This window comes from Rhinatrema bivittatum, chromosome 3 (genome assembly GCF_901001135.1).
Source record: "Rhinatrema bivittatum chromosome 3, aRhiBiv1.1, whole genome shotgun sequence".
NCBI classification, from domain to species: Eukaryota; Metazoa; Chordata; class Amphibia; order Gymnophiona; family Rhinatrematidae; genus Rhinatrema; species Rhinatrema bivittatum.
Window position 1 is genome coordinate 3,632,115 of NC_042617.1, and position 17,514 is coordinate 3,649,628.

Genomic DNA, 17,514 nt, shown 5'->3' on the forward strand with positions numbered 1-17,514 from the left:
TGTGAACTCTTGGACGCAGCCATGGAGTTGATCATCAGCAGGTGGGGTCCCCCCTCACAACGACCTCATGGCAACCTTGGGCAATGCCAAGGCCAACAGATTCTTCAGCCGCTGGAGGGAACACTGTTTGGAGGGAGTGGATGGTCTAGCGCTCCCCTGGCCCACAGACATCCTTCTCTACGTGTTTCCTCCGTGGCCTCTGGTGGGAAAAGTTCTTCGAAGAATAGAACTCCACCAGGGACCAGTTATTCTGGAAGCACCAGAATGGCCTCACAGACCGTGGTTCGCGGATCTCGTCAACCTGGCAAGGGACGGGCCTCTTCGCTCGGCCATCTTCCTCGTCTCCTTCGGCATGGGCCCGTATTTTTCGACCAGGCAGATCGCTTTTGTCTAGTGGCCTGGCTTTTGAACGGAGACGCCTGAGGCGTAAAGGCTATAAGGAGGAAGTTATCTCCACTCTCCTGCGAGCTCGTAAGATGTCTACTTCTTTGGCTTATGTACGCATTTAGAAAGTTTCTGAGGCCGCCTGTGCGGACTCGGGTGTTTCAGCACGCTCTGCTCCGGTTTCATTGGTGCTTTCCTTTCTTCAGAAGGGTCTCTCCAAGGGTCTCTCCTTCAGTTCATTGCGCGTTCAGGTGTCTGCTCTTGGCTTTTTCCTCGGTAGCGTAGAAGGTCATTCCTTGGTGTCTCATCCGGATGTTGTGCGGTTCTTGAAGGCCGTCAAGCACTTGCGGCCGCCCGTCCATTCCACTTGTCTGTCGTGGAGTCTTAATCTCGTCCTTCGGGCTCTCTGTACGGCTCTGTTCAAGCCCATTCATCTCACGCTTAAGGCGGTCTTCCTCGTTTCTATCTGTTCCGCTCGGCGGGTTTCAGAGATTCAAGCGTTGTCCTGTCGGGAGCCTTTTCTGCGTTTTTCCAATTCAAGAGTCTCCCTCAAGACAGTCCCTTCCTTCTTGCCAAAGGTCGTTTCCGCATTTCATGTCAATCAGTCGGTGGAGCTCCCCGCATTCTCTCCGGAGGATGTTGTGGGTTCAGCTGGTGGTGAACTTCGCCGGTTTGATATGAAATGCGTGTTACTAAGGTATCTCCAGGTTACCAATGAATTTTGGGTCTCCGATCATCTCTTTGTCCTTTGGAGTGGTCCAAATAGGGGCAAGCAGGCTTCTAAGACTACTATTGCATGGTGGTTGAAGGAGGCGATTTCCTCGGCCTATCTTTGCCAGGGCCGGGCATTTCCTGAGGGCCTAAAGGCTCATTCGTTGCGTTCTCAGGCTACTTCCTGGGTGGAGAGTCAATCGGTTTCTCCGCAAGAAATCTGCAGGGCCGCTACTTGGATGTCTCTGCAGGCCAACAAGGGTCTTTCGCAGGACGAAGCTCGGCAGGCTGCTCGCCTTGAGGCGGTGGTGGCTTACAGTGCAGATGCATTTTATGATCTTTTACGGACCTCCGCTCGATCCATAGTATCGGCAGTTTCGGCCCGCAGATTATTGTAGTTGCGGAATTAGTCGGCAGATGTGTCCATCCAAATCGCAGTTGGGTTCTTTACCTTTAAAGGCAAGCTACTGTTTGGAAAGGAACTAGAGGACCTGATTCAGTCCTTGGGCGAAAATAAGGTGCACTGCCTGCCAGAAGATAGACCAAGGTCCAGAGGAACTTTTACTTCTAGGTCCCGATTCTGAGGGAGTCAAAAATCTCGAGCGGCCCGAACACCCGCTTTCTCCTTTTGGCAGAGTACGGGCAGGCAGCAGTCCTCTGTCACTGCCTTTTCATGGCCAGCGCTTCGGCAGACCTGGGACTTCCCAGACCACCCCAGGCAGAAAAGCTGCACAATGATGGCCTACCGGTCCATTCCTCTGTGCCAGTGGTAGGGGACAGGCTGTCTCTGTTTTATGAGGAATGGGCCAAAATCAGTTCAGACCAATGGTTACTCTCGGTGATAAAACACGGCTACACTTTAGATTTTGCACACCGGCCCAGCCCGCGGTTCCTGATCTCCCCGTGTGGGTACGCAGAAAAACGTAAAGCAGTAAAGCAAACCTTGCACCGCCTCCACGAGTTGGGAGCGATTGTTCCAGTTCCTCCGCCAGAGCAGCGCAAGGGCCATTACTCCATTTATTTCGTCATTCCAAAAAAATAGGGGTCCTTCCATCCCATTCTCGATTTAAAGCGGGTCAACAAATGCCTTCGGATTCCCCGCTTCCGCATGGAGACGTTGCGTTCCGTCATCGCCTCAGTCCGGCCAGGAGAGTTTCTGGCTTTACTAGATCTGACGGAGGCATATCTGCATATCGGGATCAGGGCAGATCATCAGAAATTTCTGAGATTTTTCATCCTGACGGCATTACCAGTTTCAGGCTCTACCCTTCAGCCTTGCGATGGCCCCTAGGACGTTCACCAAAATAATGGTGATGGTGGTGGCAGCACAACTCCATCGAGAAGGCTTTTGTTGGTGCACCCATACTTGGACGATTGGCTGATTCGGGCGAAGTCCGAAGCCCTGTGTCTGACCACGATCCGCCGTGTGCTACAGTTGTTAGAGTCTCTCGGCTGGGTGGTCAACAGAGCCAAAAGTCATCTAACTCCCTCCCAATCGTTGGAATTTTTGGGAGCTTTGTTCGACACCCGTCAGGGGAAAGTTTTTCTAACTCCGGACCGCACTGTCAAATTGCAGGGACAGTGACAAGATTCAGGAATAGCCTAGGCCTGGGGACAGTCTTTTCAGAGTGGGCGCAAACCAACCCTAGACAACCCTGGTCAGGGAACTGGAGGTACAAAGTCCTCACAATGAAGCAAGGTCAGTCCACTCTTCTGTTCCGGCTGTCGGAGGGCAACGGGCACTCTTTTGTGAGGAGTGGACCAAATTTACTATGGACCTGTAGGTTCTAAATGTGATAAAGGTTGGCTATGTGTTAGAATTTGCTCAACCAATAAGAGAGGATTTCATTGTTTCCCATTGCTCTCCCCATGCCAAGCATGTAACTGTTCAAGAGATATTGGGCTGTTTACTACGTCTGGGGGCTATAAGACCAGTTCCACCAAGGGATTAAAGAACAAGAAGGTATTCCATTTATTTTGTAGTATCCAAATAGGAAGGGATGTTTTGGCTGATTTTAGATTTAAAGTAGGTAAATGCAGTCCCCAAGGTTCCTCGTTTCCCATGGAGACTCTGAGGTCAGTCATAGCTGCGATATACAAAGTGGGAGTTCTTGGCGTTTCTCAACTTGACAGAGTCATATCTACACATAACCATCAGACCAGGGAACCAGTGGTTTCTATGGTTTATGATCTTAGGGGAGCATTTTCAGTTCTTTTTTGTTTGGCACTGGTGTCACATACATTCACCTAGGTGTGATGATGGTGGTGACGGCAGTCCTTAGACCAGAAAGGGTGTTGGTGCTTCTGTTTCTGGACCACTGGCTCATACGGGCCAAGTCAGATGACCTGTCAGTGTAGCAGGTCCCGCTGTGGTTAAGGTCTTTGGGCTGGGTTGTGAATCTAGCAAAGAGTTATCTTGTTCCCTTTCAAATCCTGGAGTATCTAGGGGTTTGGTTCGACACAGGGGAAGGGAGAGTTTTTCTCATGGAGGAGAGGATGCTGAAATTTCAGGGTTAGATTTGTTGCCTATTAGAGCGTTTGATACCAAGAGTCTGGGACTATTTGAAATACTACATTCTAAGGCATCAATATTGGAGCTGGTACCCTGGATGTTTATGCATGTACTGCCTCTTCAGAGAGTTCTTCTCTCCTGGTGGGATATGTTATTGGAGGAGTTTCATCTTCCCCTCCCGCTCATGGGGGAATCCAAAGACAGTTTTTCATGGTGGCTTGTTCGAATCAATCTGCAGCATGGAGTGGAATTGTAGAGTCCAAACTGGGTGATAGACACCACCAATGACAGCCTTTCTGGATGAGAATGCAGTGTGTCAGGATCAGTTGGCGCAGGGTCAGTGTTCGAACCAGGAAGTCTCATAGTCTATCGATTGATTAGGGACAAGAGTGGTAAATTTTCCGTTATTTGCCTTTCTTCCATGGTTACATAACCGTCTGGTGCATTCTCTGTTGGACAATGCAACGGTGGTGATCTACTTCAACCGATAAGGCAGAACCAAGAGGCAGGCAGTAGCTCAGGAGGCCCAGGACTTGATTCTCTAGGCGGAGCAACACATAGAGGGGCTGGTGGTGCCTCACATCACTGTGGTAGACAATGTTCAGGTGGATTTTCTCAGTCGGAGATAACTAGACCCTGGGGATGGGAGCTGTCGGACATGGTGATGCATTTCATTCTCATGAAATGGAGGTATCCCTATATGGACTTAATAGCGACCAGACAGAATGCCAAGGCATCTTATTTTTACAATTGCTGGAGGGATCAAGGTCAGAAGGAATTGATGCTCTGTTTCTAGTTGAATAGCCACGATACAAATCCTCCGTAATAGATTATTTGTGGAAAAATTATTTGTAGAAACCTCTAGACCTTCTAAATCCCGAACCAGGGTAAAAAAGTTTAAGCAACCTTCTGAATGTGTTCAAGAATGTGTTCAAGAAAAAATATTTAAGACAAAGGGAGGAACGTTTCATATATTGTTGTCATAAATCCCCACCAGGGGTAATGTGACTATAAATTATAATCATAAACGGACCCCCTCCGTCCAATGTTTTTCTGAATGTGATGAACACCAAGTGCTAACTTTTAAAGTGTATATTTTAAAAATATTTTTCACTGTTATTAATGGTGAAAAAACGTTCCTCCAAGGACTATGAAACAATTGTAAATGTCCCAGCAAAATTATGATGATCCCGAAACGGGTATTAATAGATGATGTTAATAATTATAATCAACCCCATAAGCATAAAAGATTTTCAATGAAGGCTTAAGAAATAAGCTCTTTCAACATCCCGACTTATCTGATGTCTGTAGTAGGTCACCGACGCAGCCGCGTTTCAGGTCCATCCAGGGACCTTTCATCAGGGGTTTCAACCTCCTTCCACGTTCAGTCGGTGGGTATACCCTGATAGTCTATCGAGACCTATGCGTGAGACCTGTGCAGGCAATAATTTAACACCCACATTCAGAAAAACATTGGACGGAGGGGGTCCGTTTATGATTATAATTCATAGTCACATTACCCCTGGTGGGGATTTATGACAACAATATATGAAACGTTCCTCCCTTTGTCTTAAATATTTTTCTTGAACACATTCTTGAACACATTCAGAAGGTTGCTTAAACTTTTTTACCCTGGTTCGGGATTTAGAAGGTCTAGAGGTTTCTACAAATAATTTTTCCACAAATAATCTATTACAGAGGATTTGTATCGTGGTTATTCAATTGATCTTTAGGAATTCCTCCAAAGTAATTCGGTGCTCATTGTGAGTTCTGTTTCTAGTTGAGGCATTCTTCTTTGTCTTTCTTCTATGGCCATTGGTGGGCAAGGTTTTACAGCGGATAGAGCAACATCTGGGCAATGTGATTCTGGTAGCTTCAGTGTGGCCAAGTCATCCATGGTTCGCAGATCTGAGCGATGTGGGCATAGTTGACCGCTGAGGTTCGGCCAACTATTTGGTCGTCTCCATCAGGGAGGAGATGGTTGAGATGGAGAGGATTTTCCAAAGCTGCTATCACCTTAATGTAGGTCAGGCAACTGCTCACACCCTTAGTGTATGTGAGGATTTGGAGGGTCTCTGAGTCCTGGTGTACTGTTAACGGTGTGCAGCCTATTCAGGCTGCAGTGTCACATATTTTGGCTTTTCTGCAGGACAGTTTGGTCAAGGGTCTAGCTTTTAACTCTCTGAGAGTGCAAGTTAGCTGCCTTGGGTAAGGTGCAAGGTCCTCACATCCGGATGTGGTGCATTTTCTTCGGGGGGGATGGGGGGGCAAAGAATTAGTGTCCTCCATTGAGAAATCTGATGCTTAGAGAAATGAGTGAGGCTGCATTTGAGCCAATGAAGACGGCAACCATACAGGATTTAACTCTTTAGGTGTTTTTTCTGCAGGCTATTTGTTCAGCCAGAAGAATCTCGGAGCTTCAAGCTTTGTCACTTTGAGACCACTTTCTGCAGATTTCAGATTTTGGGGTATCATTGTGCAAAGGGGCTTTTGCATTCCATCTTAGCCAGCTGTGGAACCTTCGACCTTTTCCAGATTTGGATTTGTCCATGCCTCATGTGAAAAAGCTTCGAGTTTTGGAAATCAGACAAGCAGAATGAGAATGTATAGCAGTGAATGATGACATAGACTTAATTGGCATCTCAGAGACATAGTAGAAGGAGGATAACCAATGGGACAGTGCTATACCGGGGTACAAATTATATCACAGTGACAGAGAGGAGCACCTGGGAGGCGGTGTGGCGCTTTATGTCCGGGATGGCATAGAGTCCAACATTACAAACTGGTTAAAAGACAGGAAACAGAGAGTAGGATTAAATGGGCAATTTTCTCAGTGGAAGGGAGTGGGCAGTGGAGTGCCTCAGGGATCTGTTTTGGGACCCTTACTTTTCAATATATTTATAAATGATCTGGAAAGAAATTCGACGAGTGAGATAATCAAATTTGCAGATGATACAAAATTGTTCAGAGCAGTTAAATCACAAGCAGATTGTGATAAATTGCAAGAAGACCTTGTGAGACTGGAAAATTGGGCATCAAAATGGCAGATGAAATTTAATGTGGATAAGTGCAAGGTGATGCATATAGGGAAAAATAACCCATGCTATAGTTAAACAATGTTAGGTTCCATATTAGGTGCTACAAACCAAGAAAGAGATCTAGGTGTCATAGTGGATAACACATTGAATTCGTCAGTTCAGTGTGCTGCGGCAGTCAAAAAAGCAAACAGAATGTTGGGAATTATTAGAAAGGGAATGGTGAATAAAACGGAAAATGTCATAATGCCTCTGTATCGCTCCATGGTGAGACTGCACCTTGAATACTGTGTACAATTCTGGTCGCCTCATCTCAAAAAAGATACAATTGCGATGGAGAAGGTACAGAGAAGGGCTACCAAAATGATAAGGGGAATGGAACAGCTCCCCTATGAGGAAAGACTAAAGAGGTTAGGACTTTTCAGCTTGGAGAAGAGACGGCTGAGGGGGGATATGATAGAGGTGTTTAAAATTATGAGAGGTCTAGAATGGGTAGATGTGAATCGGTTATTTATTCTTTCGGACAATAGAAAGACTAGGGGGCACTCCATGAAGTTAGCACTCCATGAAGTTAGATTTAAAACTAATCGGAGAAAATTCTTTTTTACTCAACGCACAATTAAACTCTGGAATTTGTTGCCAGAGGATGTGGTTAGTGTAGTTAGTATAGCTGTGTTTGAAAAAGGATTGGATAAGTTCTTGGAAGAGAAGTCCATTACCTGCTATTAATTAAGTTGACTTAGAAAATAGCCACTGCTATTACTAGCAATGGTAACATGGAATACACAGTCCCACCCGGGTTGAGGAAGCTTAGGTGTACAACCCAGGAGTCTTGACTGATCTGGGGTATGAACAGGAAAGGGAAATTGGTTTTTACCTGCTGTTGCATCGGCCGGCCATGGAGCCCGCAACCGGCCTTCCTTACCAGGTGTCGCCGCCTTGCTGGGCGATGCGGAGGGGGTGCCTCTGGTGCTGCCCTTCTCTCCGTGGCCCTGCTTGCCGCTAACAGGCCTTGGAATGCGGCAGAGCCGCCCCCGCTGCCTTCTGCTCCTCATGTCCGGTCCCCCCAGGCGCGCACACGCACGTCTCTAGTTTATTTAAAGGGCCCGTGGCAGGCTAGGGCTACCGGCCCTTTTCAGTGATGTCATCGGCCTGGGACTATTTTAGGCGAGTTCTGACAATCAGAGCTCGCCTTGGCAACAGGTCTCCATGCTTGTCGTGTGCTCGTTACTTGTCCTTTTCCCGACTTCGTTCCTGGTTCCCGTTCCCGACTCCATTCCTGGTTCATGCCTAGCCCTTTGCCTTGGACTGATTTCTGGCTTTGACCCTTGCTACGTTTGGACCTTGCTCAGGACTGATTACTGGTTTTGACCCTTGCTTCGTTGGACCACGCTTGGACTGATTACTGACTTTAACCCTTGCTTCCTTGGATACTCCTCTCGGGATCATCCACGCAGAGGCCTGCCTAAGACCAGCCGGCCCTGGTTCCCAAGGGCTCAGGCTGAGGGGGAACAAGGGCTGGTATTTGCGAAGCTCCAGCTGGCCACCACTTCCCGTTCCGCTCCACCTCCCGACAGTGGGGCCCATGGGGGATCCCTCCACAGATAGCGCCAACTGCACCTTGAGCCAAGGGTCCACCACCCTCGCAACAGGTTGCCAGGGCCGACTCGACGGAGCCATCCGCTCTCCAAGCCATTCTGGGACTGGCCCTGAAGATCCAGGAACAGCAGTGGTTCCTTGAGGCGTTGGCTGCCTCCATTGAGCACCTAAACGCCTTATTTGGATACACACCCGGTGGACTTGGCTGTGCTGAAGGCTGTCCCTAGACTTGTTCTGAAGCTTCGAAAACTCCAGTGGTGGCTGATGTGAACCGTCTTGCCTCTCACCAAGACTCCTTGACCCACCCACCGCCCCCAGTGGCTTCCGCGCCAGCCTTTGATTCCGATCGGGCGGTCATTTTGTTGCCGGCACTGCCCCATTACACAGAAGACCCCAAGCGGTGTTGGGGATTCTTAAATCAATGCCATATGCATTTTTCCCTTCAATCAGCACTCTTTCCGAACAACCTAGTCAAGACATCTTATCTCTTCTGGTTGGCAAGGCCTTGGCTTGGGCTTCCCCCATGTGGGAACGCTCAGACCCCTTGCTTTCGAATCTTTCACAGTTGTCTCGGCCTTTAAACAGGTTTTTGAGGAACCAGGCAGGCTCTCTGCCATGGGCTCCGATCTTCTACATTTGCACCCCTTAACTGACTATGCGATTGAATTCTGAACCCTGGCCACAGAATTAAATTGGCAGGGAGACTGCTTACACGCCATTTTCTTGGATGGGTTAACCCCCAGGATTAAGGACGAACTCGCAGCACGAGAGCTTCCTGCTCTCCTTGAAGGGCTCTTCAGTCTCACAGGGAAGATCGATTGACTCCAAGACCAGGCCCGGGAGAATCTCTCAACTCAAAAAGGTCACTCTGGGGAACCACTCCTCTCTGGCTGCGATCACCCCTCACCTTCGGGGAACTCCTTAGAGAAACCACTGCAACTAGGCCATATCCATCTCATGAACACTGAGAAGTCTCGTCGCCGCCAGTTAGGCCTTTGTCACCTGCTGCCTCAGTGCCCAGAAAGGAAGGACACAACCCCATGCCAGGAGACATCAGAATCAGTAACCCTCGGTCTTGCTACAGCATCATCTTTATTTCTATTGCCAGCCTTCTTGTAACAACCTCCCACCTGTTTTGCCATTCAGGTCTTAGTGGACTCCGGTGGCGGGGGAAACTTTATTCAGCAGGAACTCGTAAACCAGTATCAAATCTTCATGTTTCCCTTGACACCACCATTGGCCCTTTCTTCGGTTCATGGAAACTCCACCCCCCCCCCCCCCCATCCCCCCCGTTTGGTGACCCGGACCATGCACCCTCTTACACTGAAAATTGGGCTGGATCACATGGAACTCATCTCCTTCTATGTCCTTCCCAAAGGTGTGAACCCAGTTATTCTGGGCCTGCCATGGTTGCAGAAGCACCAACCACAGTTTGACTGGGCCGTGACCGATCTCATCCAGTGGGGCCCACAGTGCTCGGAAAGGCTGAAGAGGTTGAAGAGGCTAGGGCTGTTCAGCTTGGAGAAGAGACAGCTGAGGGGGGATATGATAGAGGTCTTTAAAATCATGAGAGGTCTTGAACGAGTAGATGTGACTCGGTTATTTACACTTTCGAATAATAGAAGGACTAGGGGGCATTCCATGAAGTTAGCAAGTAACACATTTAAGACTAATCGGAGAAAAATCTTTTTCACTCAATGCACAATAAAGCTCTGGAATTTGTTGCCAGAGGAGGTGGTTAGTGCAGTTAGTGTAGCTGGGTTCAAAAAAGGTTTGGATAAGTTTTTGGAGGAGAAGTCCATTAATGGCTATTAATCAATTATACTTAGGGAATAGCCACTGCTATTAATTGCATCAGTAGCATGGGTTCTTCTTAGTGTTTGGGTAATTGCCAGGTTCTTGTGGCCTGGTTTTGGCCTCTGTTGGAAACAGGATGCTGGGCTTGATGGACCCTTGGTCTGACCCAGCATGGCAATTTCTTATGTTCTTATGTTCTTGTTTAGAACCGGTGGAGTCTCCCCATTTGTTGATCGTGGCTACCACTCTCCCTAACCACCTTCTCCTAAGAAAAAGGTCTCAGGAGACTCAGACAAACCCTTGCTCCCTCCAGAAGAACATCTTGGGGGCTGTCTTCGTGCAGCTGAAGGAACAGCTGATGCAAAGAAAGGCAGAACACAAAGCCTTCGTAAAGCAACACAATCGAGCCATGAAAGGATTCATTTCCCTTTTGACCTACAAGGAAGAGGAGATCCAGAGCATGCATGCCCTTCTGCAACAAGAGAAGGGAAAAAGGCTCCCCTCTTCGGTTCTCTCCACCCCGTCTGGGGCCCCGGTCATTGCTTGAGGCAACTCTGAAACAGTTATTCCTGTGTGTTCAGTGGAACTTCAATCCATGAATCCGCATGAGCTGGGGGACAATCTGTGCCCTGGCCACACAGACCCTTGGAATGGAGGGCTTAGAGGAGGGGGTACTGTTGCGTCGGCTGGCCGCAGAGCCCGCGACTGGACTTCTTTAACTGGCGATTTCTTTACCCGGCGGGCCCCAGCTCCTCAGCGATGCGGAGGTGGTGCCTTCAATGCTGCTCTCCTCTCCGCGGCCCTGCTTGCTGCTGGCAGGCCTTAGAACACGGCGGAGACGCCGCCGCCATCTGCTCCTCTCATCTGGTCCCCCCAGGTGCACACGCCTCTCTAGTTTATTTAAAGGGCCCACGGCAAGCTAGGGCTGCCAGCCCTTTACAGTGATGTCATCGCCCTGGGACTATTTTAGACAAGCTCTGACAGTCAGAGCTTACCTTGGCAACAAGGCCTCCACGGTTGTCGTGTGCTCATCCTGTTCCTGACTTCGGTACTGGTTCCTGTTCCCGACTTCATTCCTGGTTCTGTTCCTGACTCTGTTCCTGATTCCTGCATAGCCCTTTGCCTTGGAGGGATTTCTGGCTTTGACCTTTGCTACGTTTGGACCTCGCTCAGGACTGATTACTGGCTTTGACCCTTGCTTCCTTGGACACTCCCCTTGGGATCATCCATGCGGAGGCCCGCCTAAGACCAGCCGGACCCAGTACCCAAGGGCTCAACCTGCAGGGAATGAGGGCTGGTATTGGTGAAGCTCCAGCCGGCCACTGCTTCCCGTTCCTCTCCGCCTCTCGACGGTGGGGACTGATGGGGGTTCCCTCCACGGATGGTGCCAACTCCACCTCGGGCCAAGGGTCCACCACCCCCGCAATACCTATGTTGTGTTCCTGGAATATCACAGATAGTCCAGAGCCCCGCCCATTGGGGTGAGAGAGTCCGCTTGTACTGATGATCTATATAGAATGCAGAGTTGGGGGATTTAGGGCTGTTGGCCTTTGGTTCCTTAGAACGACTTCACCTTCCTGATTGTTGTGGGAGTTTGGATTCCAAATTTAGTGTTGGTTCATTAGTTATAGTCTTAGCTTGGGTACAGCTTAGTACTGACGGACTACAAATGGCATACTGTTATATGACAGTGTCAGTGAAACTTTTCTCTGTCTCCATCTGCTGGCAGGGAGGCAAAACCCAGGAGTCTGGACTGATCTGTGGTTTTCTAGGAAAGAAAATTAGCAGGTAAGAACCAATTTTTATACATATTTTTTTAATGGCTTAATAAGCATGTGGATAAAGGTGAGCCAGTAGATGTAAAGTATTTGGAATTTCAGCATGTGATTGACAAATTCCCCCATGAGAGATTTCTAAGAAAATTAAAAAGTCATGGGATAGGAGGCGATGTCCTTTTGTGGATTGCAAACTGGTTAAAAGACAGGAAACAGAGAGTAGGATTAAATAATCAGAATATAGGGAAAAATAAGCCATGCTGTTACATGATGGTAGATTTCATGTTAGGAGTTACCACCCAGGATTCTAGTCATTATTGTGGACAATACATTGAAATCGTCAGCTCAGTGTGCTGCAGCAGTCAAAAATGCAAATAGAATGTTAGGAATTATTAGGAAGGGAATGGTGAATAAAACGGAAAATGTCATAATGCCTCTGTATCGCTCCATGGTGAGACCGCACCTTGAATACTGTGTACAATTCTGGTCGCCGCATCTCAAAAAAGATATAATTGCGATAGAGAAGGGCAACCAAAATGATAAAGGGGATGGAACAGCTCCCCTATGAGGAAAGACTAAAGAGGTTAGGACTTTTCAGCTTGGGGAAGAGATGGCTGAGGGGGGGATATGATAGAGGTGTTTAAAATCATGAGAGGTCTAGACCGGGTAGATGTGAATCAGTTATTTACACTTTCAGATAAATAGAAAGACTAGGGGGCACTTCATGAAGTTAGCAAGTAGAATATTTAAAACAAATTGGAGAAAATTCTTTTTTACTGAATGCACATTTAAGCTCTGGATTTTGTTGGCAGAAGATGTGATTAAAGCAGGTAGCATAGCTTGGTTAAAATAGTTTTGGACAAGTTCCTGGAGGAGAAGTTCATAAATTGCCATTAATCGAGTTGACTTAGGGAATAGCCACTGCTCATTACCAGCATTAGTAGCTTAGGATCTTTTTATTTATTTATTTATTTATTTATTTATTTAGTCAATTTAGTTTTTAATGTGTGGGTCCTTGCCAGGTACTTGTATCCTGGATTGACCACTGTTGGAAACCAGGATGCTGAACTTGATGGACCCTTGATCTGATCAAATATGGCAACTTCTTATGTTCTTTCCTTTAGATAATAGAAGATCACGCCTTGAGGCTGCAGAAGGAATCGGAAGTCAAGGTGCTGGTTTTGTCTCCTGGCTGCTGGACCATCTCCCATCTCTGTCACATGGATGACCCCAGGAAATATTTCCCTGCCTCTCTCTACAGTTACCTTGGAAAATTTTCAGATTTTTACACTGAAAGTAAGTGTTGGTGTGAGGGTGGGCAGATATGGCAGGAGTGGTATGAAGGTCATTTTAGGAAGAAACTACTTTCCATGGAGGTGTGTATGAAACAGCAGCAGGGAAATGAGATAGGAGACAGATGGCATGTGTTGCTGTGAGGTGTTCAACTCTACTGTGATTAAGGGAGGAAGAATTCTGTCTGTAGATCTTGTGTGATGAGTGTGAGAGTATAATGGTAGTTTATATTTGAAGAAAGGTCTATGTACTGCTGCTGGTGTGATGGTTTGGCATTGAAGAAGGGTTTGTGCCTTGCTGATGGCATGATGGAGGTTTGGCATTGTAGAAAGGTCTGTGTATTGCAGATGGTGTGATTTGCTTTTGGCATTGGAGTAGGATCTGTATATTGATGGTATGATGGAGTTTGGTGTTGCGTGCCCTGTCCACACATGGGCGTGCTCACCTTGCTAACTCCTCTGCATGTCATGGGTCGGCCTCCCCAGCGGCAGCCGCAAGCTCCGCTAGGCCTCGGCGTCCCGCAGTGGCAGTCGCCGGGCCTTCCACTGCGCACCAGGCCTCACGCCTGAGTACGGCGTTTCCAGTGGTGTCGGCCACACCCCTACGTGCGCGCATGTGGACTGCCCAGCCTCTTGTAGGGCCAGGGGCGGGTCCTAGCTCTGCGGTGCGCCCTGATTGATGGAACTTTATCAGGAAGTCCCTGCCTGCACGTCCTTGCCTTGGCAATCGGGTCAGCATTGTATTGTGTGCTAGGTTGCCTCCACGTTCACAGTCTTGTTCCAGGATCCTACTGTTCCAGCGTCCTCCTGTTCCTTCGTCTGTCTGTTCGTCGTCCCAGGTAGTACCCTCGGACTGTCTCTCTGGTACTGACCTCGACCTTCCTGTCTGCTGCCTGCATCCTGGCTATTCAAAAAAGCCTTCCCAGACTCGGATTAAATCATAACTCACCTCTAACCATCTTCCAATAACTACCCATATGCAGAAAACCATTACTTCCTATCACTACCTTCACGTAAAAAATCTACAATAAGTTCAAATGGACAATACCTAGCAAATACCATAATCTCCTGCTAATGTACCTCGTCAAATCTTTCTAAATGTACCTCATCAAAGTTGGTTAATATATTATGTTAATTTTCCTATCACTTCTCTGCTCCAAGTTGTACTTATCCCTGTTTTATTGTAACTGTTATTTACTTCGTTCACTATACCTTTCATCACACCCCTGTTTATTGTAAACCGGCATGATGTGATACTCTCATGAATGCCGGTATAGAAAAAACTAAAATAAATAAATAAATAAATCCTGACCTCTGCCTGCCTTGTGACCTCGTCTGACCTCTGCCTCGTTGACTACTCCTCGGATTGATCCTCTGATTTTGACCTCGGCTACCATTGACTACGTCTCCTGATTCTGGCTCTCTCCTTTGCCTTGTCATCGCCTATGCTGTTTGGGCCTTCCTTGCCTCTCCAGGCCAACAGCGTGAAGTCCAACCGTGCTTCCTTGCTGATCGTGGGCACACCTCTCTACTACCTCTCCGGGAGACCCCTGCGAGGCTCACCTAAGTCCAAGTGGCTCAGGTCCCTACGGGCTCCACCCGGGGGGACCTCGGGCTTCCAGTGGTGAAGCTCATCCAAGCCTCTGTCTCCTCCTGTGCTCCGCCCCCCTGGGGGCACGTGCTTCCTGGTCCCTACCAGGGAGCCATTCTCCACTGCTCCAGGACAAGGGTCCACCTCCAAGTGCAACGGGTTGCCAAGGCCATGGACTTGGCGGAGTCTCCTGCCTCCAGGGCCCTTCTGGGTTTGGCCGCCACAGTCCAAGGACTTTGCAGGGCTTTGGAATCACTAGCCTCTTCGGTGGAAGAGCTTCATTCCCAGCTGCCAGATACAGCCCTGGCCAATCCCATGGGTCTATCGGCCTCTATGCTACCTAAAGCATCGTTGGCGCTCCCTGCACCTCCCCGATACAATGGGGACACACGCTCCTGTCGTGGCTTCCTCAATCAGTGCTTCATGTAATTTGCACTGCAACCATCCTTGTTCCCGAAGGAATCAACCAAAGTGACCTTCATCCTTTCCCGCCTGGAAGGGAAGGCTTTGGCATGGGCCTCTCCCTTATGGGAACGTTCTGATCCTATGCTTTCCATGCTATCTGAGTTTATTGCTCTCTTCAAGCAGACCTTCGGAGATCCCGGCCACCAAGCTGTCGCCAGCCACAGTCTACTCCACCTCTGGTCTCGGACCCTATCTGAGTATATGGTGGAGTTTAGAACCCTGGCTACTGAGCTCGGGTGGCAAGAAGATTGTCTGCAAGCCATCTTCCTAGATGGACTCTCAAAGATGAATGCTCCATCCGTGAGACTCCCACGTCTCTAGAGGACCTGATTTCACTCACTGGGAAGATCGACCATCGTCTCCGGCAAAGGCGCCTAGAAATAAAGGTTTCCCACTCTCCTACACCACATTCCACGCGTGTCCAGAGTCCTCCAGCCAAGACTCCAGCACCACCACCTCTGTCTGTGGTGGAACCTATGGAGGTGAACCGTGGACGATTGACTCCAACTGAATGTTTCCGTCGGAGAAAGGAGGGTCTTTGCCTTTACTGTGGTGCTTCCAGACATCTTCGGCAGTTTTGTCCAGCCCGTCCGTAAAACTGCAATGCCTGAGCCTGGCGGGGGTCCCGAACTTAGGCGCTACTGTCACCGGCCCCCAACTGCTGCTTCTAGTCTCTCTGGGCATCCAGGCCCACTCCTTCGCTACCACTGCTCTAGTCGATACAGGAGCAAGTGGCAGCTTCATCATGGATGACATCCTCTTCAGCCATTAGATGTGATTCTCCACATCGCCTCCATTCAAGAACACCTTCCAGGGCTCATCACCCATCGAACAGTGGCTGTCTGTCTTACAGTGGGCACTCTCCACGAAGACGAAGTGTCCTTCTATGTGTTAAAACATTCCACACATCCAGTCATCCTGGGATTGCCTTGGCTCCAGGTCCATGAACCCCAGTTCAATTGGCATTCCGTGCAGTGGGGTCCCAAATGCCAGAAGACATGCCTACGTCAAGTATCCCCAACAGTCTCTGCCATGAAGTCTACCACTCCATCTGGTTTGCCTACTCAGTATGTTGAGTTCGAAGACGTCTTCTCGAAGTAGAAGGCGGATACCTTGCCCCCGTTAGGCAAATTCAATTGCTCCATAGAGCTTCTGCCGGGCACGACGCCTCCCAAGGGCAGAACTTACTCATTGTCTCACCCAGAAACCCTAGCCATGTCTGAGTATATCAAAGAGAACCTAGAGAAAGGGTTCATTCGACCCTCTGATTCTCCCGCTGGAGTGGGCTGCTTCTTCGTTAAGAAGAAGGATGGCAGTCTGCGCCCTTGTATTGATTACAGAGGGCTCAACGCCATAACCCGCAAAGACCGTTACCCTCTGCCCTTATCAGTGAGCTGTTTGACTGCCTTCAAGGGGTACGGATCTTCACCAAGTTGAATCTGAGGGATGTGTACGACCTGATACGCATCCAACCCGAAGATATCTGGAAAACCGCATTCAATATGAGGTATGGTCACTATGAATATACAGTGATGCCCTTTGGGCTATGCAATGCCCCAGCGGTCTTTCAACGCTTTATGAATGAAATCCTCCGAGACCTCTTGTACTTCTTTGTAGTCGTGTATCTCACTGACATCTTGATGTTTTCCAAGGATCTCGAATCCCATCGAGATCATGTTCGGATTGTCCTCCAACGTCTGAGAGAGGATCATCTATATGCCAAGTTAGAAAAATGCCTCTTCGATTGAAATTGCGTACCCTTCCTAGGTTACATCATATCCGATCGAGGTTTTTCAATGGATCCAGAGAAAGTCCAAGGGATCCAAGATTGGCCCCAGCCAGTAGGCCTACGGGCCTTACAATGTTTCCTTGGTTTCACCAATTATTACCGGAGCTTCATTGCCAATTATTCTACCCTAGCTGCTCCGCTCTCCGCTATGACCAAGAAAGGGGCTAACACTCGTGTGTGGACTCCCAAGGCACAAGCCGCCTTTCAGACATTAAAAGAATCCTTTTGTTCCGGCCCTTGTCTTTAGCATCCAGACCCAAGATGTCCATTTCGTCGACAAAGTTGACACCTCCGCATTTTGAGCAGGAGCTGTGTTAAGTCAGTTTTCTCCAAAGGGTAAATTAATACCTTGTTCGTTTTACTCCCACAAGTTCTCTCCCACAGAGCAGCACTACACCGTGGGTGACCGAGAACTTCTCGCCGTCAAGTTGGCACTCCAAGAGTGGCGCCCCTGGTTGGAAGGGGCGCAACATAAATTTACCATTTTCACGGACCATAAGTATCTTGAGCACCTGAAAGAGGGTCAACTCTTGAATCCTAGACAAGCCCGATGGGCGCTCTTCT

The 17,514-nt window shown here is 48.6% G+C and overlaps 1 protein-coding gene across 1 annotated transcript in view; it reads left to right on the forward strand.

Moving 5' to 3' along the window:
- LOC115086658 (cullin-9-like) overlaps positions 1 to 17,514 on the forward strand; it is a 582,584-nt gene that overhangs the window by 357,569 nt on the left and 207,501 nt on the right. The window contains exon 26 of the mRNA XM_029592817.1: positions 12,938 to 13,109. Within this exon, the coding sequence (XP_029448677.1) occupies positions 12,938 to 13,109 (172 nt within the window). The remainder of the gene's footprint in view (positions 1 to 12,937; positions 13,110 to 17,514) is intronic.